The sequence below is a fragment of the Pecten maximus genome, chromosome 2 (genome assembly GCF_902652985.1).
Source record: "Pecten maximus chromosome 2, xPecMax1.1, whole genome shotgun sequence".
Classification (NCBI taxonomy): Eukaryota; Metazoa; Mollusca; class Bivalvia; order Pectinida; family Pectinidae; genus Pecten; species Pecten maximus.
In genome coordinates, this window is record NC_047016.1 from 38,719,368 (window position 1) to 38,744,392 (window position 25,025).

The following is a 25,025-nucleotide window of genomic DNA, read 5'->3' on the forward strand; positions in this document are numbered from 1 at the left end:
TTTTTCTGATCTAAAATCTATATTCAAATTGCACAAATAGGGACCAAGGGGAACCTACACATGAAGTTTGAGGAATATCCCTCCAGTACTTTTCAAGAAATGGTAATAACAAGGATTGTTTATGGATGGATGGACCACAGACACGGGGCAATTCACCATCTAATGATTATGGGCTAAAAAGATTTTTCAAAAGAAGTTTAAATTTATATAGTTTAAATGTTCAATACTAGACAATCACTTCTATCATAGATGATACACAAGTATGTACAACATAAATGGTCATTGCTTCATCAGTCATGTTTGCAGAATTTGTACAGTAGAACCTGTGTATAAAGGACACCTAAGGGACAAGGCAAACGTGTCATTTATAGAGAGGTGTCCTTATGTGTATTAGGTGAACTCTCACTGCTCAAGCATCTTCAAAGTCAAAGATAATGGATACTATCAATAATTTAAGTTAGACCTTCATCAAAAGTGTTTCAAGGATATGAAATAATATACAAAATGCAACATCAAGTTTCTTGATATTTCCCCAAGGATTTATTACATGGTTAAATGCATAGTTCAGTAAAAATCATGACTGTATATGTGCAGTATGTACAGAATTTTGTATTACAATGAACAATCTCCAATCTTATATTATGAATAACTTAACATATATTTTGGTTTATGTACACAACCATATCAACATGATATTCCTCTGTATGTACATGGTACTGTGATAATATATACACGGTGCACTGTACATCAATAGCACAAACAGCATACAAACTGGCTTACCGACAGTTAATTAAGTACTGATGAAAGTTTAGCCAAACACACACTTTGAACACATTTACTCTATCACGCATATTTTGTGGCCGTGTACTTCTAATATTACAATAATTTTTATATCACAATTGTTTTTTTCTTCATAACAAATCAAGTTTATTTCTCCAATATTCACTTGAAAAAGACAAATTACCTGTTAAAGTAACTGCAGCATACCAGGTATGTTATTATTATTATTAACGAAAAATACTTTTAACTTGTTTAAAGTGTGGAGAAAAATAATCGAACAAGGGCATGTTTCAGGGGTAAGAAAATCTTGAAACCTTCGGGAAGAAACATGAGAATCCAAACTCAACAAAAGTTTGATTCTAGATTGTCACACTGTTACTTTCTTCTTTTGAGATTTCCCTGTCCATGGGATATGCCCTTCAGATACTTTTAAAACAACGTCTTATATTTTCATGATTATGATATTCTGATAATTGCATTTGTATTCCTTAATGAAAGTCTTATTATGTCATTGATAAGCTTAAAGTAAGTGTAAAATAAGGGCGAAAACTGTTTTGTCAAAGTGAATATATAACAAGGATAAAATAACATGGAATGGCTGTACCTTGTACTAAGTTTGTCTAGACTTCATTTAAATCCATTTTTTGTTATTTTATTTAACAATAAATTGTTATCATTATTCGTGAGAAGAGTTTCACTGCAACGACAATAAAATATTTTTTTTGTACTGAGTAAATTTATTTTAATAACAAATTTAAGTTAACTTTTAAAACGAGAAGTTGCAACACATATACATTGTACATGCATTGATAAACTCATTAAAATATTAAAGGGAGATAATTCATAGCACATATCACAGGTATGCTGCATAACAGTATACATGCAAACAAATTCCTTGTGCTGTTTGGCAATATTTCCCCGATAAGCAAGACAGAGTGTCTATTATTTTCCAAGATCTTATCTATAAAATGATTATGCTATTGATAGGAAAATTGTAAAACACAAATATATTCCTGTTCCATGCAGTCACAACTTCAAACCATCTCAGCAGTAAAAAGTTAAAAACAAAAAAGAACATGGCCATGGGCAGCCAAAATCAAAGTTTGAAATAATCATTGAACATGTGATATGTTGAAACAAAGTTATGTATTACATTCTATATTAGGTGTAATATTTTTCTAATGCAGAATGTTGTATAACTATTAAATTATATATACAGACTGATGAAGGGTTCCATGTATATATTCGTTTTCCCCATGGCAAGTTTTCCTTTAAAAATCAAACATTCTACACAGTTTATTTTTACATATCACAGAAGGGATGGCCCTTTGTGTACTAATACATACATCTAACAGTGGTAAATACTAGCTGCTTCCTATTGATTTGTCAAGAATTTCTCTTGAACTAATTTGATGGAGTGTTAGTCTAGTATATTAGGGGTCTTGGGTTCGATTCCAAGCAGAGTCATTAACGATAATGACTTGTGTTACAGATTTTTGGTCAGTGATTAAGCATATACACTGTTATGAATCAAATTATTTAATATACTGTAAACAGCTTTACAGCTCTGTAATTCAATGTACATAAATTATTATTACAGTAAATATTTTTTGCCATACTTTCACCCTAATTATGAAAGTAATGTCATCAATTACATGTGATGAAAATTACTATTATGACAGAAACTCAGATTCAGGCATGCCTACATATTCATCCCTTCGCCACTGGAGTATGAAACATTCAACATAGATCTGGATGACTAGAGCAACATAGATTAATAAAGTCTTGACAAATATGAATGAAAATAGTAACATGATCTGTGCTTTAGAACTAAATTAACATAACGTTAACACTGTCACAAACAAAATATCCAGTGCTACTTATGATACCTATACAGTACATGTATTCCTATAAGTCTTTATATAATCTATAAGTAACAATTAAATCAAAACAGTTTTCCTTTTAGTAATTACAAAACTTGTCTTTTGCTTCTTGGAAATATATGTTATACCAATATCATGTACTTGGTATATTACCACTTTGTTCAAACTTTGAATTCTATGGTCATTAATCTGAAGATCTTGATGATAATCTTAATAGTTTGTTATAATGTTACAGTAGAGAGCATAAGACTACAAAATTCAATTCCATTTTACATGATAATCAGATTGTAAGATTACAGTGCGAAGTATTTTCCCCAGTAAGAACCAATAAATTACCCTTATCCTTGGTCTGTATATGTATCGCTATGGTTTCATATTCAAGAATTCTTGTCCACTGGAATGTGATAAGTTGAAATAATATTGTGTTACATTATTTCAAATAAGCTGCATTAATTTGAAATGATGTGTAAATCATTTCTTCAATACATAAAGGTTTGTAACTGCCAGTAACTTTATTATTTGTCATACTGGTATAAAACTAGGGCACAGTAGCTGGATAAGGGAGAAATCTCCAATGAACTATATACATGTATCACTACATGGCACAAATAGATTGCAATGAAATATTGCATATTCAATATCCTGTGAGGCTGTAGGCCTGTTCATTTGTGCAGACAAACAAGTTCCTCTGTTTATACATGTAAATGTAATATTTCAAGCTATATATATGTCAGAACTTATCTGAAAGATTGAAACTAACAAAATCACCAAGGTCAGTCCTCATTTCATAAACAAACAACTCTGGTCCAACCAGTTCAACTCTATGGACCATGATAAAGAAAATGACCTGGTTTGAGCCCTTGCAGATTAACAAGGTAATCACCGAACCAATACATATCAGTGCAGGAATGTCTACATTTTCATGAATTTTTTCTTCAATGAAGCATTAAACATGTTTGTTTTGCAAATACATTTTGTGGCTGATCATGAATTCACAAAAAATTTAGAATATTTAATGATCCCTGTGTAAATGTTTTTAGCTATAAGCTAGGGCATTTTCAAGGCAGTTTACATTTCACTATTTTCAGCCTTAGCAATGATGCTGAATTCATCCTGATAATGACATTCAATAATAGTACAGGGCGTTAAATTGTAGACTTATACAGTGATTAGAAACCCACATGGGTGAAATAGAACAACCAGGACTACATATTTCATCTATATATGATCTGCACCAGTCTTTGTGGAGTTGACTTGAACACAGGTGAAAGTACAATGACTAATTCAAAAGAGCCTATTGCGTACATCATAATTGGCCTATATGTATGGTCTTTAATTTTGAAAATTCCACACTTATGTACATTGTACAGCTTAAATGGCCATGGAGAAATATAAATTATAAAATAAGAAAATTTCATTTCAAAGATAGCAAAAATGAAACTGATTACAAAGGAAAAATTTCATTTAAAAAAGATCTCTTACAGCACAACACCAGGACTGTTTATTTTACAATACAACACAAAGGCTGTAAGCTTTTCACCTATATATCAAGTATAATTTAAAGCACCAAAATTAGGTAGTAAAAAGCAGTACAGAGTTATGGGTCAGATATTCATTTTTTAATCACACATGATGTCTCGCTCATCTATCGATGAACAACATTACCTTGCAAACTACAACTGAAACCACTATCCTTGCAGAAAAGTTCAGACACCAAGGCTGATACTCTGCTCACAACAAAAATCACAGATTATCACAGAAAGGCATGTAATGGTAGACAGGCAACATACACTGTAATGGGTTTGGTTCTTATTCCTCAAGTTTGTGTCGGACCCACTGGAATTATTTGGGGATATTTTTGCTTTGTTTTTTTTTTTTAATTTAAAAAAGTGACAGAAAATACAATGATATCTATTATAGTTTCCAAAGTTAGATTAAGGTTCTGTAAAGTAAATTCATATACATACTGATAATGCTAAAAACCTTGAAAAGGTATTGGCATAAAAAAAAAACTGCTGGTTAGTATACTGTTGTTGGAATGGGTTATATCAAACCAATATTGCAAAATCCACAATATCATAATTAATTTCTTGTAAAAGCTTGGCTTTTTGAAATTGTTAAATAACACGTCATGAAAATCTCTAAACCATATCACTTCATGTGTAACAAATATGACAAATGACAATGTCTTTTTCATGTACTGATAGCAGTATCATTAACATTAATGAAAAATAATAGAAAGCTCCAGGTGAATGGCTTGTGGTCTACTTTGGAAGTTCTGTCTTTTCCATGTGGTAGAGAATAGTGCTGGTAAACACTACCTTTGTTGTTAGAGCTACACAAACAGCAGGTTGTTGTCGGATGGAATCCAAAATATAACAGACACATATATTACACCACTAGTGTACAAGTGTTACTGCTCTCTTTCTGCGAGGCATACGAGGGATCCACAGGAACACGAATCAACATTCTGTGAGGGATCCACAGGAGCACGTATCAACATTCTGTGAGGGATCCACAGGAGCACATATCAACATTCTGTGAGGGATCCACAGGAGCACGTATCAACATTCTGTGAGGGATCCACAGGAGCACGTATCAACATTCTGCGAGGCATATGAAGGATCCATATGACCACCTGTCAAGTTTCCGTGAGGGATCCATAGGACCACCTGTCAACTTTCCGTGAGGGATCCATTGGACCACATGTCAACTTTCTGCGAGGCATATGAGGGATCCACAGGACGAAAAACATTAAACCTCTAGTTGTATATTCTATGATGCCAACCCTCTTACGAAGTATCTGAACGAGTTGGTGGTGGTACATAGTCCCAATGTCAGATAAATGTCTAGTCTCTGATGTTTTCTCCTCATTCACTAATGGCAACCCGTCCCACAGGGAGAGGTGTGTATGCCTTTCATTTCTTTGTTAGAAATCTCCTATCCTGTATTAGAGATGATACGCCCACTTTGTTGAGTCAGGCGTTTCCTCCAATCCAGAGAAGTGTACTCACACTGTCTATGCCAGTTTAAATAACTTGTGGCACACAGGCATGATAAGCACATTTTCTTACGATCAGCCAAACATGATTTTGACCACAAACCTTTAAAGGTGTTAGTAAGGTATCTTTCTACAATTTCACTCATATAATCTGCACTTGTCCTTTACAGTATTTACACGGTAAGAAGTTGTGGTCTATATCATTTGGTCTGTCAACTAGTGTAGAGTGTCCAATTTCTGTTAGGAGATTAAGAATTTTATGGGCAGTCTGGCCCTCCTGAGGTGCCACATTATTATGGACATGGTTCTCTTCATGAGCAGGTTGTCCTTGGTGACGATGATGATGTTGATGGTGGTGGTGATGGAGACTATGTTGTGTGGGTTCGTGTTCAGTTGGTGGCTCCATCATTTCTGACACTTCCTTGTTTCTTAAATTGTCCTGGCCCCCAACTATAGCCTCCACCTCACTCTCTGAGTCAGATTCCGAACTGGTATAGTCAGGCCAGTCCACTGAAGAAAGAAATATTTTTAGTTTACATTACGTCATATTTTTACCAATGAGCATTTGATGTAGACACTATTTTTAAAGAGATATTGAATTTTCTAACACTTGTTATTTTATCAGAAACAGAAGACTATGTCAAGAAAACAAAACTGATGCAAATATATTTTGTACTTTTGAAATAACATTTTTTTGAAAATTTCAAAATAAGCTGCTTCAAATGAAAGCAGGATGCAACGGGGCTGACAGACAAAGGTAACACTATATGCCCCACCTATAATTGCATGGGCATAAAAATCCCAACCAGTTCTGCTTATATACAAGAATATGCTGACCCAACAAGGTAAAAAGTTTCTGGTTTTTACCTTCATTATTATCCAGCCCATTCACTAGAGGCTGCAGTGAGTTCTGGAGGTGTGGTTGTATTCTCGGCTCGTTGGAATGCATGGAAGTGTTTGTCTCTTCGTGATAGTTAGACAACATGTTCTTCTCTCCTAGTAACTGCATCACCAGCTGCTGCAGCTCTCCAAGTTTCTCCTACAAAGGGAAATAACTCATCAAAACCTCAAATATTCAGCTGTTAAGATTGTTTTAATTTTCATTTCTCCTCATTTAAAACTTTTTCAACTGTACAGAACATGACTGATGACAATATCGGTGAAGAATTTCTAAAGCTCCTCTATGATCTAGAGTATTAAAATCATAGAACCATTCAGTCCTAATGGGCAAGATTTCTAAATACGTGAAAGCAACCATAGGATTTACAAGGCAAAGGAAAGTTTACCTGTAACTGTTCTCTGTCTTTGGCAAGGTGGGCAATGTAGTCGTTTTTCTGAGATTCTCGTTGTTGTAATAAAGCACGCTGGTGATGATATAATGATATGTACTCTCCTACAAAACAAGGACAGAAAGTGTCAGATAAATCAATTACAGTTTGTACTCTCGATATACCAAACTTAACAAATATATTAACATGTGAAGAAGAATAGAAATAATAATTCTTTTAATTGTGACATCATAATCTGGTGTGATATTGTTTACACTATCAGAAGTTAAGTCCTAATGTTAATCCCTTTCAAAAATTTAATTTTCTCCTTTTCATGATGAATACCAGAATCTAATAATTTCAATTCACAGGGTATAACTCATGTTTTAGCTGTGATTAGCAACACCAGATGATGTATACTGATATTTCAGCAAGAACAAAGGAATATTCTTTATTTAGTTTCAGAAACATAATAATTTCCTTTCATTTGATTAATATGTTCTTTGATATTATTTCTCATCTCTGCTCATCTGTATTTCTCTAATATATCAAAACTTGTATAAATCATATGGATTCAAAATGTATTTACAGAGGCGATAGAGTACCTGTCGTACAGCATGTCACCAAACCTTATAAAAACTGAACTGATTATGCTATATGACCCTGTATATAATATGTTCCCCATTACAATACAGGACTATACCTATAGTATCAGCCATGACCCTGTATATAATATGTTCCCCATTACAATACAGGACTATACCTATAGTATCAGCCTCCCCCTCTAACTGTAGGACGATATGCTCCAGTCTCTCAGCCTTGTCTGATAACTCGGCCTTGTCTCTCATCACACTGGTGTATTTGTCCTCTATCATCTGCATGGTCCTTCTCATCGTCTCGTACTCCTGCAGACTCACCTTATCATTATCTATATGGAATGTGCCTGTAGAATAAGCAAGTAGTGATTCAATTCATGTTCCCTTTTCAGAACCAGTGCTAATTTAAACATCTTATTTCACATGCAAATTATCAACAATAAATTGGATGTAGACAGTTACTACTATTACTATGGACAGCTTCAATGTAACAATGCTATTTAAAGACTGGACATAGGTTAGCCCAAAAGGTGAAGTAAAAATTGCATACCAGTACATTTGGGTTCTATACCTTACATCTGACAAAGATATTTCATTCTAGACGTGGCCCTGAGCATTTGATCCCCTTGCACAGAGCAATTATGTCAATAGTTTAATTACAAAAATCTCCTGCATATAAAAAGCGGTAATTAATGAAATAGTTTGCTAGACCTGTAAACCTGCCTCTTGGTTAGCTTTACAATTTTTTTTATACATAAGTAAGAAGACATGACAAAGTCAGCACAGAGAAACTACACAGTGTTATTAGACATGTCAATGCTAGGATATCCCTGGATGATAGATACAGGTAGAACATACTTTTCTGTATGACCGCCTCCTCCAGGTCAGTGACTTTGACAGTAAGACTGTCCGAAAGCTCTCGCTGATCTTTTAGATTCTGCATTAGTTGGCCCCTCTCCGACTCAAGTTGTTTGATCGCCGCAGTCAACGAGTCAATCTGCATACGAAAGAGAAGATAATTGAAGGAAAATAGACATAATATCATAACAATAGTTCTTAATACTTTACACTCTGAAGTGAGGGATAATTTTATGTAACTGAAGTGAGGGATAATTTTATGTAAAATTTTATAGTAATATTCCAGACATTTGAAAGTCAAAACTGACCAATCAAACGATTTAAAGTGCTACCTACCACATCATCTCGTTTCTTCTCCTCCTCTGGGTCCAGACCTGGGTTGTTTTGATTATCTGAGGCCTTGATCAACATTGTACGTAGTTCACTGTTCTGGGTCTTTAGGGCATCAGTCATATCCTAAAGCATAGGTGTTGATACATGAAAATTTGTTACATGAAAATAAAATATTCATATCATTTTGAAAAGTATATTGATATTGCACACCCAAATTAAAAGTTCATTTTTAACTGAAGTCTTCGTTTTCAGCATGCAGAAGTATTCTTAATAGGCTTTATTTATTCTTTATGACATATTGAGTCAACAACTCGTCTTACATATGGTCAAGTAATATAAAATGGACATTATTTACAACAAAATGTTGATGCTTTGGTGGTGTTAATTTAAGTTCAGACTGTCCTAGAGGATGCCAAGAAAGTGACCAGTGTAATGATTACAGGACGGCCAATCCAGAGCCTCTATACACGGTGTAATGCTCTTAGGAAGACATACTAAGTGACTATAGTGTGATGCTTAGAGTTTGTACAGTTACAGTATCAGACTAGTGTGAATCTCAAATACTAACTTTAAGGGTAATATCTCTTAATTTTAATGTAGCCTAATTCAGAAATGTATATGTACTTTATCAATTGTTAAATTGCCTAACAAGGTTAATTGGATGAAGTTAACGTTAAGTCTCCATGTTTACCTGAGAATTTTGCAGTTCCCGTTGGAGAGTCTCCACCAGCTGGGCCTGTGCCTCGTAGTGTCTCAATCTGTCATTGATCTGCTCCTGGTGGTACTGCTCTTTGGTCTCTTCATGTGTTGTCTGTTTCAGCTCGGACAGCTTCAAGTCCTTCTCTGACAACTGTTGAAAAGAATTCCAAATTCAATCCCATATTGTTCACATTAAAATTTTACAATTTTGCTGACAGACAAAAGTTAGTGGTAGTATATTAAACCTACATAGAATTTTCATCACACGTTTTCGTAAAAACAATTTAATACATAAACAATGGGTTTTCAATATATTTCAGAATCAACTTTAAGTTCAAGGTATAACAAGCATATTGGTCATTGTAAAAGTAATCATCTATCTTCCCCCACTGAAAATAGTAACAGTGACCTTGACCCAAAAACCTTAAAACTCAAACTTGTCAAAGATATTATGGTCATTTATCATTATGTGAAGCTTGATAAAAACCTCCAAGGAATGAAGCCGCTAGAGTGCTGACAGACTTTGGCATAATCACATACATACAAGACAGACAGTGTGGAAATCTAGTCCCCCAGCTTCAACGGTAGGGAACTAGTAAGGGATCAAATCATGACTATCTATAATCTTTCCCTTACATTTATACTCTAAACAAGAGGCCCATGGGGCCTGTATCGCTCACCTGGTTGGATTAGACCAAATGTTGAAATAATGTTCATATTCAAGTTGTTTTATTTGTAAAATTCTAACAATGCTATATATGGTTATAGTGTGGGAATCCCAACTGCTTTAAAGATTAATGAAGTCCAGACTCTCTAAGGTCTGATAAGATATCTCTGACCAACTTGGGTTCAAATCCATTCATAACTTTATGACAAGTAGCGATTTAAAGGAATTACCTTAATTTCCCCTATTGGGCCCCGCCCCTTTGGCCCCTCGGGGGTCAGAGCCACCATTTATGCAAAATCTTTTCCCCCTTCCCCCAAGGATGTTTCTGACCAAATTGGGTTCAAATCCATTCATAACTTTATGACTAGTAGAGATTTAGAGGAATTACCTCTATTTCCCATATCTGGCCCCGCCCCTTTGGCCCCTCGGGGGTCAGAATCACCATTTATGCAAAATCTGTTCCCCTTCCCCCAAGGATGTTTCTGACCAAATTGGGTTCAAATCCATTCATAACTTTATGACAAGTAGTGATTTAAAGGAATTACCTCTATTACCCCTATTGGGCCCCGCCCCTTTGGCCCCTCGGGGGTCAGAGCCACCATTTATGCAAAATCTCTTCCCCTTCCCCAAGGATGTTTCTGACCAAATTGGGTTGAAATCCATTCATAACTTTATGACAAGTAGCGATTTAAAGGAATTACCTTAATTTCCCCTATTGGGCCCCGCCCCTTTGGCCCCTCGGGAGTCAGAGCCACCATTTATGCAAAATCTTTTCCCCTTCCCCCAAGGAGGTTTCTGACCAAATTGGGTTCAAATCCATTCATAACTTTATGACTAGTAGCGATTTAAAGGAATTGCCTCTATTTCCCCTATTGGGCCCCGCCCCTTTGGCCCCTCGGGGGTCAGAGCCACCATTTATGCAAAATCTCTTCCCCTTCCCCCAAGGATGTTTCTGACCAAATTGGGTTGAAATCCATTCATAACTTTATGACAAGTAGCGATTTAAAGGAATTACCTTAATTTCCCCTATTGGGCCCCGCCCCTTTGGCCCCTCGGGGGTCAGAGCCACCATTTATGCAAAATCTTTTCCCCTTCCCCCAAGGAGGTTTCTGACCAAATTGGGTTCAAATCCATTCATAACTTTATGACAAGTAGAGATTTAGAGGAATTACCTCTATTTCCCATATTTGGCCCCGCCCCTTTGGGCCCTCGGGGGTCAGAATCACCATTTATGCAAAATCTTTTCCCCTTCCCCCAAGGATGTTTCTGACCAAATTGGGTTGAAATCCATTCATAACTTTATGACAAGTAGTGATTTAAAGGAATTACCTCTATTACCCCTATTGGGCCCCGCCCCTTTGGCCCCTCGGGGGTCAGAGCCACCATTTATGCAAAATCTCTTCCCCTTCCCCAAGGATGTTTCTGACCAAATTGGGTTGAAATCCATTCATAACTTTATGACAAGTAGCGATTTAAAGGAATTACCTTAATTTCCCCTATTGGGCCCCGCCCCTTTGGCCCCTCGGGAGTCAGAGCCACCATTTATGCAAAATCTTTTCCCCTTCCCCCAAGGAGGTTTCTGACCAAATTGGGTTCAAATCCATTCATAACTTTATGACTAGTAGCGATTTAAAGGAATTGCCTCTATTTCCCCTATTGGGCCCCGCCCCTTTGGCCCCTCGGGGGTCAGAGCCACCATTTATGCAAAATCTCTTCCCCTTCCCCCAAGGATGTTTCTGACCAAATTGGGTTGAAATCCATTCATAACTTTATGACAAGTAGCGATTTAAAGGAATTACCTTAATTTCCCCTATTGGGCCCCGCCCCTTTGGCCCCTAGGGGGTCAGAGCCACCATTTATGCAAAATCTTTTCCCCTTCCCCCAAGGAGGTTTCTGACCAAATTGGGTTCAAATCCATTCATAACTTTATGACAAGTAGAGATTTAGAGGAATTACCTCTATTTCCCATATTTGGCCCCGCCCCTTTGGGCCCTCGGGGGTCAGAATCACCATTTATGCAAAATCTTTTCCCCTTCCCCCAAGGATGTTTCTGACCAAATTGGGTTGAAATCCATTCATAACTTTATGACAAGTAGCGATTTAAAGGAATTACCTCTACTTCCCCTATTGGGCCCCGCCCCTTTGGCCCCTCGGGGGTCAGAGCCACCATTTATGCAAAATCTGTTCCCATTCTGCCAAGGATGTTTCTGGCCAAATTTGGTCAAAATCCAATAAGAACTTTATGACTAGTAGCGATTTGAAGCAAATGTTGACGGACGGACGGACGGACGACGGACGACGGACGACGGACGGACGGACGACGGACGCTGCGCCATGGCATAAGCTCACCGGACCTTCGGTCCAGGTGAGCTAAAAACATAAAGAGTGGGAATCCTTTATTTTACAGACAAGCATAAAGTTTCAAAAAAATTCAAATACATACAGCTTCTCTTAAATTCTTGAGTTCATCTTCCCGCTGACTGAGGCGACACAGGTGTTCTTGTGAGGAGTGTTGTTCTGACTGGACCTTTGTCATCAGCTCCATATTGTCATTGCTCTGTAGTGAAATTTAGAAATCTGTGTTCATTAATTTCCTACATTTTGGTTATAGAGTATCAATATCGCACATAGCAAGCGAACAATAGAGACAATGGAGGGCAGTATCAGTGAACTCGAAAAGTGAGATATGGTAAGTTTATAGGGACATTACTACGATGTCCATATGATCACTGCAACTCTACAAATTTTTTTGGTTCAATTTTTCAGCACATTATTTTTCTACAGTTTGACGAATTGTAAAATCCACTATTAACTTATAAACAATACTTCAAGAAAATTGCAATTAGATAAAGCATATGCCTATAATTAATATAATTTAACAGTGTATGTTCTGTAGCAAGCCACACACAAACTTTGACACAGAGCAAGAGGTGAACTGAAAAAGCCTTTTTAACATTTACTCATTATAGAAGTGCAACAGACTATTGTGGGCTTACCACCCGCTAAATACTGTCATAAAATATCTCAAATTCCCAAAATGTTCTACGGAAATAAATTTGTATACAAGAAGTTAATCACAGTACTGTTCTAACAACCATGAAGACACACTGACCAGCTTGACAAATCCATTCTGTAATTCAGCCAACTGGTTTTTGAGGTCTTTGTTCTGAGTGAGAGCTCGACTGAGGGCGGTTTTGTTGCTCTGTATGTTTTCCAACAGCTGGGCCTTATCACTGGCCTCCATTCCCATATCGGACATCTCGGTCTCAAGAGTCAGTATCTGTGTCTCTCTCTCTTCCAAAAACCTACAATTTAAAAGTGCATGTGATATTTTAGAACAGATCAGATTGAATGATATTAAAAGAAATAGATATTTTGTTTTTGAATCGCAGAAAATAGAAACATAAACACATACTAGAGGGTGATGTTGTAAAATATGAGAAAAGTCTTTAGAACAATGATGAGAGTAACAGTTTATCATCTTGTTTAGACAGTTTAAGAGATGTAAGCATAAAACTGTCCAAGAATTGAATAATGAAAGTGTAATTGAAGATATGTGACAATAAAAAAGTCTGTAGAATTTTTATAGTACTGTAATTATGACTTGATTTTGAACCTAGAGTATTGAAACACCACCCTGTACAAGAGATGACATAATAAAACATGAAAACCATATATAAAGAAATTAAGCCTGCATAATAATGACATTAAAATTCCATTTTTAAAAAAAGTGACTATATGGCATAACAATAATTATAGTCATTAGATCATATCTGACTATATCAACTATAAGTCCTACAGAGACAGTTACCGACTGAGCTGTGAGTTATCCCTGATCAGTGCCTCGTGCTGCTGTCTGAGGTCCTGATGCTGTTTTTGTAGTGAGTCCATCTCTTTCTCCTTCTCCAACACCTCGGTGCTGGATTGTTGCTGTTGGTGTTGTTCAGCACTGACATCTTCTACAGTAGAAACAAGCATGTGAGTATCATGTCATTACTACTATTAACAGAGAGCTCGCAATATTCCCTACCTCTGCTTGATCTATGTTGACAGTCTGTTTACCCTATAGCAATGATGGTCTTGTCCTTCCAATGATCATACCCAAACTTGTTCAAGGCACTAGTTACAGTACGCAAAACATAATATCATCTTTAACTGAGAAACACAGATATCTCTTTATGCCCATTCTCTCATTTGCCAGAGATTAATATAATGTGGCTTTATCAACAAAACATGAAGATTTGATTTATCATGACTTTATAATGTGTTTGAGAGTAAAGAAATACTTAAAGTACCTAGTTGTTGTTGTAGTTGTAGAATATTGGCCTCTAGCTGATGTTGTTGTGTCACCATAACTTCCCGTTCTTCTGTCAAACTTGTTACCTGTAATATAATAACCATCTAATATATATGTACAGTCAAAATGTATATCTGGAATATCACTTGTATTCCACTATAGGTTTACTGGTACGTGCTAATCAAATTAAATATCAAGCGAAAAAATTAATACACATTTTAACAAAAAGTAAGAACACCATATTTCATATTAAAATTCAAATACATAAAAAATATTTCCAACACAAACTTGTTTTAGTAATTAAACAATAACTTTCAATCATCTTCTAATTTACCAGGGCTTTTTTCTCACTGGTTTGGGAAAGGGCCTTTTTGTCTCATTTTGGGAAGAAAATTGTTGAACCGGGAAAGATTTTTTCAGGAGTAAATTGGAAATTTTGGGAATTTGGCTTAAATATGAAATGATATCAATCGGTAATAGGGAATTAATGGCCCCAAAAAGCCTCCAGAAAAAGCCCTGTTTACCTATCTATTACTGAATGCAATGGATCAAAATGACAAAACCATTCTCGCCGATAGTGATTTGTTCCCACCTGTTCTGTGAGTTGCTGGCTATGCTGTTGTAGCTGATCTATATAAGACTTGTACTGATCTGCCACCTGGTCTCGCTCACCACAAGCCTTCTGGAATGCTTCAGAGTACTGTGGACACAATATCTACACATTAACACATGTGCATTATCAAAAAGTTCTCCACATGGAGACACATACTCTTGAAAATCTATTCCACACAATGTAAGTTTACACTTTATAGAATATTATTTTATTTTGGTCACTGCAATTGTGGCCATCAAAAACATGATTATTTGATTTCTTTGTTTTTGAGACTTCTGATGAGCAAATCAATAAAACAATTTCACAATGACTACTACCTCATTGGAGATGTCAAATTATCATGTTGCCTACATGCACTACACAGTATCTGTTTCTAATTAAGCATCCTGTAATAAATGCATGCATTATGGCTTACAATTCTAAAATCCTAACAGATAAGAAAATATTGCCGTTACTGTATAAAACCTGTATAACAGAATGTCCCTGCCAGTCTGCCATGAACAACACTCACCTCCTGAACTTGAGAGGTCAGCAGTTCCTTATCCCGTTGCAGTTGACCCATGACCTCTAACGACTCCTGACTGTTGTCTCCCTGACTTGATAATTGCTGGGTGTATAATTCTGCCATTTCTAGGCGCTTTTTCAGATCTTCTACATTGCGTTCCATTTCTATAGATTCCGACGTCTATGAAGATACATAATATATAATTATCTTAAATGAAAATTGTTCATCTAGAAATCTACCATAAAGTAAGCAACAGAAGGCACAATATCAATGTTGTGACTGAATCTTATTTCCATGAATGAATGAATGAACAAGTCAAGCCAATGGTTTTGTGTTCATAATTTCTCATGTGTTTTTATACAACTTATTTTTCCCTATATCTGAATTTTACAATATACATAATAGTTCACAATAGGTAATATGTAAAGGGTGTTTTATATGTATAACATACTGTATATATCTGGCAATAATCCCATGTCTGATAATAAACCCATTGCAGTACAGTAAAACTTTTGGTTTGTTTTTGTTTAACGTCCTATTAACAGCTAGGGTCATTTAAGGACGTGCCAGGTTTTGGAGGTGGAGGAAAGCCAGAGTACCTGGAGAAAAACCACCGGCCTGCAGTCAGTACCTGGCAACTGCCCCACGTAGGTTTCGAACCCGTAACCCAGAGGTGGAGGGCTAGTGATAAAGTGTCAGGACACCTTAACCACTCGGCCACCGCGGCCCCTTTAATACAGTAAAACTATTGCCGGTAACAATGCTATATCATTGTCCTGAAATAAGCCAATCTCTTACTTTGAGTAAAAATTTACTGGGCTTATTACAAGTTCAATACTTGTACAGTAAAATACCAAAACTTGTTACAAACCTTAGACTGTAATTTCTCTGCTAACTCAGAACACTGTTGTTTAAGATCCTCTTGTGCTTTACTGAAAGAAAGAAAGGAAACATTTTGTAAATAATTAACCACCCTGACAAATAAATGCAAACAAACTATAATGTAGTTCATGACGACAGAAATAATTCCAAATTTTTTTTTATAATCTCATCAAATAGCTAATAACTAGTTTTCTGTTTCCTCATCAAGGAATTTCAGACTGATAACTTTACAATCACGATAGATCAAGACAAATCTCAAGAATATTTAATAAATAATTTTGACTTACTTTGACTTGTACAATTCTATTTTTAACCGGTCAATATCTTTTGAAAAGTCTTTGCTGTTCTGAAAAAGAGAGTGAAGAAATATGTATTTATCTTTTTGATTTATTTGTTCATTTGGAGAAATATATCCTTTTCACTAATAGTTTTTATATCTGTACTTGCTAGAAGCAGTTAAATATTTCCATATGAGAAATATTTGTAACAAATAATGACTATTCTAAAACCTGACCCATAATTTGGAGTACATGCCATAGATAGAAAAAGTATACTTTTTATTACTGATTTGTTGATATCTAAGTATATAAATGAGATATTTCTCAAGTTTATCAATCATCTCGCAATGCAGTACCTGTTCAAATTTTTGACTAGAATTATTGGATGTTGATAAGTTTCTTTCTAGATCTGCCACTCGTTGTCGTGAAGCTTTTAATCTTCCACTGTATTCTTCGATCTCATCTGAAAATATATAAACCATACTTTCATCAGTTCATGTCTTCAACTTACCTTCTTACCAGTATATAATATAAACTCAGAACAAAATAAAAATCTTTCTTGAAATATCATAACTTCAATTTTAGAAGACGAAGCAATGTCTTAGTTTTCTAAATTATATTTTAAACCTATCAAAGGTAAAATTTCTTATTTATGCTTGTTGTTCAATTCATAAACAAAACCTACTAAATCTCTGCTCTGCAATCTTCTGTGACTGATTCAGCTGAGATAGAAGTTCTGTTTTCTCAGCCACTAAAATCCCAATTGTTTGTATATGGACCTGTAAAAATAATGCAAATTGTTAAGATTTCATCGGAAATAGGTTAAAAACACATAACACTTTGTTTATCTTATCACCCAATTAAAACATTCTCTGTAAATAAATGCTGCAATATCTTATATTTTCAATTTACATTAAATTTAATCATTCAACAATATTACCTATTAAATATATAAAAGACAGTTCAACTTCATTTAAATTTTGATAAACCTGCAGATATAGTCCTTGAACATTATTGCAAAGAATAATCTGAGAGTAACATAAGTTAAAAGATCTGTCCTTAATTAATAAATGAACAACTGTGGTCCGATTGGTCAAAATGTTATGGTTAATCAGATTACAACTAGACTTGTCTGAAACTAAACAATAATGGAGGACATGAAAACATGTAAATTCTAATTAAAACTATACCTGTAACTGTTCTTTAAGTGGTCCTATTTCTTGGCGCTGTTTATCTTCAAACACCCCCCGATCTCGCTCAATTTGATCCTGGAGAGCTTTTGCATGCTCCCTCTGAAACAAAATAAAAAAGTAAGATATTTGTATCAACACCAGAAAATATGACTATCCACAAACAATATGTAATAATCAATAATATACAGAACAATTAGGGAAAAATAATAGAATTTTCTGCCATAGATGTGGCTCTGATAGAAAAAAAAAGAACATTTAAATAGTAACTTACAGAAACAGTCCTTGTCTATGTATTAGGTTAGAGAGATGACAAAAGATTACCTATAGTATAATCATGTATAGGAAATGTTCAATATATGGATTCAATACACTTACCGTCTGTTGAACTTGGATATTCATTTGTTCATTTGCTTAATTCACAATACACTTACCGTCTGTTGAACTTGGATATTCATTTGTTCATTTGCTTAATTCACAATACACTTACCGTCTGTTGAACTTGGATATTCAATTGTTCATTTGCTTCGTTCACAATACACTTACCGTCTGTTGAACTTGGATATTCAATTGTTCATTTGCTTCAGAGTGTTTTTCTAGCAAGGAGGCTAGCTCTCTGTTTCTCCTCTGAAAAAGAAAAAGGAAACAATCACTTTGGTAATAAGACATTGCAGTAACATTATTAATGTCTCATATTTATCCTGTACTATTTATCCTGCAAATACAGGATGTATTATCACATAAACTCATAATCATCAACTTTGACTGAAAGCAGAGATGGCCAATTTTATTTCGTAATAAAATAGTTGAGAGATGTTTCAGATCTTACTTGAAAATGTTGAATATAGTTGTTGCTTCATTTAAAATTCACTAAGATGTTTCCACTAATAATGGCACCACCAAATACAGCAATAGTTCTTATATTAAATCAAAGACAATTAGGTGAATTACTATCCCCCACTGGATGTGAAATATTATGCCAAGACTGCTGAGATGATAAAAGCAAAATTAATAAGATGAAACCCTACCCCAAATATGAAGTTGCAGTGACAAGTAAAAGAGATAGAGCATGGACAAAAGTAGCTTTGATGTAGGTCAAATGTCAAAATGTAGGTCAGAGTGACCTACTTTTGATACATGACACACCACCTCACCAAGGTAAACTCTTGAGCCAAGTTCAAAGTTTCAGTGTCAAGTAGTGTAGGAGAGAGAGCCAGGACAAGCTTTTTCTTTGATGTAGGTCAAATGTTAAAATGTAGGTCAGAGTGACCTTCTTTTAATACATGACACATCGCCTTACCTAGGTGATCCCATGCCTCAGGTATAAATTTCCAATGTCAAGCAATGTAGACAAGATAATGTGGGGGAGAAATGACAGACAGACACATCGCACAACTATTATAGGTCCCTGGTGAGGGACTTAAAACTGTTATAGTACCCTTTATAATGGTAGTCCTGTACTCACCTCTAATTCTGCTATGTTAGCATTGTCTTCTTCTGTAGTATCAGTTGTATCCATCAAAGAGTTAGACTGAAGACAGAACAATTCTCACATTAATTGACAACACAAATATAAAACTCAAATTACATCAATATGTCTTTTTGGAATATTTGCATTGTCACCTAGATGTCTGATACATTTACTAGTGTTGCTCATGGTATAAGATAATAATTTACACATGTGATAATCAAAATTAAATAGAAATTTACAAAAATTCTTTCAGTAGGAAATTATTGTCTGTTGTGGAAAAAATCATGTTGTACAGACATAATTTCAATGAACCTCTGTCGAACAGTGGTTATGTATACATACATTAACTGTAATCTTTGCGACAAACAGAAATGTTATGAGCAGATTTGAATTTGCTCCTACTACTATGAACTAACCTCTGATAGAAGGCCGTTAAGTTGTCGTGAGAGTTGTTGTAAACTTTCCCTTGATGCTGATGTCCTACATTAAGCAAAACAGATAAAATCACTCATACGTCACAACAGATATCATTGTCAGGAGATCAAATTAAGATGTCGGCAGAATGTTATTTTGTATAAAGTAAATGAAAATGTAATCTTATAAAACTTTATACTAAACTCTATAAAGTAAATGAAAATGTAATCTTATAAAACTTTATACTAAACTCATATCACCTTGACACTAGCTTATGATATAATATTTTATTGTTTATCATTCAGCTAACAACACATTTTTATTTATGTAATGTCTTCCTCTCATATAATGATATATACATTAACTTCAGCATATACTTTAGAATTTAGTAAAATATTTGAATGTAACAAAAAAATAAATTCAATCAAAAGAAAAAACATTCACACTGGAGAATGGTACAAAATGTTTTCATATTAGTACTGTACCAGAGTCAGGATTACCGGTATGATTTTCCAGTAACACAATCAGAATGTCACACCTACATATCAGGTATCTTTTTTCCTGAATCTGTTTTCTATACATCTGGCATTAATTCAATGTGACCCTTTGGGATGATGATGTTAGTGTAAGGACTTCAAACTAATGAACGATTAGAATTTCTGTCAGGTATCGATGAACACAAGCCATCCAGCATGCTTACTAATTCAATCTTTTATATGGAAGCTTACAAGCAGGTAATTAATATCAAGGAAGACTATATAGCAGGTTTGAAATACAGTTCCATAAAAAGAGGAAAGATATATATCACAGAAACTAGATGTTATGTCTTACATCAAACTGCCCAATAGATAAAATGTTTATTCCCTATAACATTTCCTCCAAATTAATATAAGTAAATGATATATATGTAAACAAAATTTTTAACAAAAATGTTAGTAAAATATTGAAAACAAATGCTTAAGTTAGGACACTTTTTCTGTAAAAAAAAAAACTCAAATAAACATTGAACTCAATACAGGACTGAATGCATTGTTTTTCGTTCTTCACTAAACATTTGTAGTCGATATATAAACGTAAAATTATTTTTTGTGCTAAATTCTTACAAATTGATGATTAAATAGAATATTTTCAAAATGTCATTATTTCATGTAATATATGATGATAATGACAAGAAGAAAATCCTTAATTATAAATAAAGAATTGGGGAACATGCAAATGTTTTGAAGACATTCATTTAATAGAAAAGGTGTGAGAAATTTGAATAAATACAACAGAGAATAAATCAGGTTATCGTTAGGGTTATACCTTTCCACACCAAACAGATGTGAGAGTAAACCACTGTGTTTGGCTTGCTGATTATGTCCTAAAGTTCTTATATTCCTATATCAACAAATACCAAGAAAATAATTTATAAAATATCAACAAAAATCTCCATCTACCTCGTTGTCTCCCCTTTTTCATTATAATGCAGTAGTTCTTATCATCATTACATGTACAAAGAACCTGTCGATAAATTTGAAGGGAAATAGTTGTATGGGGAAAAAAAGTTGTCACATGGAATAATCTTTCTGTAACTGTAAGCTGATAACAAGAAAGAGGTATAGCTACAAAAAACTTTATGTTTAAAACTACTTCAACTTTTGGATCATTGCAGATTAATTTTCTAATATGCTTTACCCTAAAAACCAACTCTTTAATATGCTATTGGCATAATAAAGAGTCCTTTTTTATACATTGCACTATTATTAAAAGTTTAAAAGTAGTCATACTCCAGTATACATGTAATGATGCCTGGGTTGCTACATTTTAGCCCTTACCTTTGATCAGGTTCAGTCTCCTGCGTTTCAGCAGTCAGCTGTTTGTTGTGAATGGAATCCGCAAAAACCTACAATTACAATTTAAGGTTATCCATATATATATATAGTAAACCAGGGAATTGATAAATCAAAATTTGCACTTTACTTATCTACTATCAAAGTGATATTAATTTCTTTGATATTAGCGCCTTTAGTTTAAATCCAATGCATATTTTGCTAGCTACAAGTGTTTCCGTCAGGAAATTAGATGGAGAATAAAATATCTAGAAAATAGTGTATCAGATATCATCAGATAACCATGGTTGATTGCACATGTTAAGTGAAGCATAGTGAAGAGCAATCAACTTTGAAACTAGAAGCTATTTTATAGAAGTTATTGGATTATTAAACCAGCAGCTATAAATTTCAGCAATTAATACCTCTCATATTTTAATTTTAAATTCACAATTCAAATCAAAGTATATCTGAGTTTAACTTAATACAATATTAACATACTGGCATGGTGTATTGGTATATAAGAGGCTCAATGGGCCTGAATGTGTATTTCAGTTTAACTAAACACAATATTTACATATCAGTGTATTGGTAAATAAGAGGCTCAATGGGCCTGAATTGCTCACCTGCTTTTAGAGCAACTTTGAAGTTGATCTGTGTAATTTGGCAGATATTAACTTACATTGATTACCACTTTATTAAATCATCAAAGTAGGCTAGCTCGGATTATCCATGTAAGTAAATTTTATCAGCCTCCATTCCAGCATACTATTGGCCCAATATCAGGTCTTAGGTTTCTCTTGGCTATCGGTTAATCATTGTTCAAAGATTTTAACAAACTTGGCAGCTCTTCACCCATCATGCTACAGACCCAATATCACCTCCCTGGGCCTCTTGGTTATTGAGAAGTTATTTCAATTATTTTAGCCTATTTGATCCCTGGGACCTTGAATGTGGGCCAAGGCCATTCTTCTGAACATATTTTGTAGCCCTTTAGCCCAGCATGCAACATGATCAATATCAGGTCTCTGTGCATCACGATTTTTGTGAAGTTGTTTAAAGGAAAAAGATAACACCTGATGGCCTGAAGGACACTGTATCACTACATAAGCTAACTTGCCCTTTGGGCAGGTGAGCTAATAACCGTCATCTTGTCATAGTTTCTTATGATTATAAATATAAGCTAAAAATGATATTGATTTCTTTTATATTAGCACCTTTAGTTCAAATCCAATGCATATTTTGCTAGCTACAAGTGTATCCCTCAGGAAATCAGATGGCGAATAGTGCAATCAACTGTGAAACCAGAAGCTATTTTAAAGTAGTGACTTTATTGGTAAACAGGATATGTTGGCTTATTAAACTAACAGCTATAAATTTCAGAAATTCATTCTCTCTCATATTTTGATTTTAAATTCACAATTTAAATTTAAGTATATTTTAATTTAACTTGATACAATATTAACATATTGGTATATAACCCTCATAAGTTTTAACTTGACTATGTCTACTACAACCAGTACAATAAAGTCTATTATAGTATACTATAAATGACAGTATAGACTAGTAAATTGTCAAATTTTCAAGGCAATCAATATATATACATATTGTTTATATTAGTTTACAAGTAGATGATTGATAATAAACTGATATACAGTAACAATGGACACAATCATCAATTGTTTTTTTAACATATGATGGATACAAATCAATTTGTATATTTACTCAAATATAGAACCTAAAGCTCTTACCTGGTCAGTATTGTTGTTGACAGGAACAGGTTCAATGTGGTTTTCCTGAACTGAGTCAGCCTCAGCAGGAGAACCAGATTTAGATTTCTTGTCTGAAGATGGTTTATTAGAACTCTTGGAGTTGGCTGGTGAGTTTCTTCCTGTTTTTTGCTTGAATTGTTTTAGCTGAAAATAAAACAAACATTCAAAGAAAATTAAACATTTGTGGGAAAAGAAATCATTTTACTAGTTTAAATCTAACACAAACATTGAATGGTGACTCAATATTATTTGATAATGATGGATATTTGCAAGTACCTATACTACCAAGCAACATATATCTATGGCAGCTGTGTGCTTTTCAAATACTATAATATTATTTCTAACACAACCACTGACTTTATAAACATATATAGAGATATGTATAGTTAAATTAATGCAGTTTACTTAGACCATGGCAGACTGGCTGTGATAGAGGAAGTTAAATTGATCATGAATAGAATGAATAGAGATGTGTATAATAAAATCAATACACAAGTATCAGAACTATTTATCTTATATAAGCCTTGATCAAGTCAAAGCCTATACTTGAAGTGTTAGTCTTTAATTAATTTTATATCAGTAGCTGTATATCTTTTGTTGTTGAAATGTAAAAAAAAATGATGGTTAAGAATATAGATGTATCATGGTGTTACGGCAATGACCTGTTTTTTTTTTATTCAATTATTATGTTAAATACAATTTTTTACGCCAATAAACTTTATACAAAATAAGCATACCAAAATAAAGTTATCAATCTTATATGGACTGTTATACATTATAATAAATGTATTATTACTTTGACATATTAACTTTCATCTCACAACTAATACACAAATGCTGTTATTGTACTCTAGAAAATGGTATAGTACACCGCAGTGTACATGTTTAATTAATATTGCAATTATGATACAGAAACCCTACAGTATTATTTTTTATGTACATTTTGTATGAATAGTGACAAATTTGGACACGGAGGTAATAAATGGGTACAGAGATGTATTGCCAAGTTACCAAAACGTCTCACTCTGGTACACCCATCAACGGAACACATGTGTACACTCCAGTCCCCGTCACCATAATTTTGGGATTATGATTACCATATGACAGGGCACCAGTGTGGCCAGAAAATGACCACCAAATTTAAACATATGAAACAGGGATAGTTTGTTAAGAATCAATAACCATGCACATTATGAACGGCTAGAAATGTCTTCGTTGGTCGAAAGCATTTAGACACTGCCACAGCATCATTCCCGATCAATGCACCGGTGTTTCTCATGTGTCGGTGCCCCTGTCAGTGTCAACATTACACATATTTCAGGAATGCCCTAAAGCAATATATTTTTGACAATCAAATCAACTACTTTCCGCATCTGCCAATTTAAATGGTTGGGTATTCACTTAAATTTAATCGAGTTTCACTGTTTAGAATGTCAAACCTTCTTTTTAGCTGCGGCTATTTTCTCTCGTTTCCCACTGTCTGCCATTTTCGAGCCATGGATGCGTGCGACTTTGACACGCAAGCGGAAGTGAAGGCTCGGAATGAAATGTTATTTAGCTTTTATTTTCGTAAGAAATAAAAAGAAGTGTTGAGAATAATTAGCAAAAACATCATTCAAACGAATACTTCCAAATGCATAAATACTTTGTACGAATTACGTACAAATTAAAAAGTATATTTTGTTGTGTTTCATTTTCGGAGCACCT

The 25,025-nt window shown here is 34.5% G+C and overlaps 1 protein-coding gene across 3 annotated transcripts; it reads right to left on the reverse strand.

The window, feature by feature from the left end:
• Window positions 1-512: 512 nt before the first annotated feature.
• Window positions 513-24,817, reverse strand: LOC117322021 (golgin subfamily A member 2-like). Of its 3 annotated transcripts, XM_033876721.1 has the most exons (25): window positions 24,758-24,817; window positions 23,298-23,462; window positions 21,553-21,620; window positions 21,041-21,115; window positions 19,738-19,801; window positions 19,316-19,381; window positions 18,397-18,477; window positions 17,851-17,952; window positions 17,346-17,439; window positions 17,017-17,123; window positions 16,670-16,728; window positions 16,372-16,432; window positions 15,507-15,680; window positions 14,975-15,082; window positions 14,381-14,468; window positions 13,897-14,044; window positions 13,198-13,390; window positions 12,529-12,642; window positions 9,411-9,569; window positions 8,723-8,842; window positions 8,387-8,525; window positions 7,696-7,875; window positions 6,951-7,057; window positions 6,532-6,703; window positions 513-6,174 (listed from the first exon to the last, which is right to left on the reverse strand). In XM_033876721.1, the coding sequence occupies exons 1-25, from the start codon at window positions 24,803-24,805 to the stop codon at window positions 5,807-5,809; spliced, it is 3,060 nt and encodes a 1,019-aa protein (XP_033732612.1). In that variant the 5' UTR covers window positions 24,806-24,817; the 3' UTR covers window positions 513-5,806. The 3 variants fall into 3 exon arrangements, with proteins under 3 accessions (XP_033732612.1, XP_033732615.1, XP_033732616.1); XM_033876724.1 differs by lacking the exon at window positions 21,041-21,115; XM_033876725.1 differs by lacking the exons at window positions 18,397-18,477; window positions 19,316-19,381; window positions 19,738-19,801; ... (2 more) ...; window positions 23,298-23,462; window positions 24,758-24,817 and adding an exon at window positions 18,229-18,260.
• Between the last annotated feature and the right edge of the window lie 208 nt (window positions 24,818-25,025).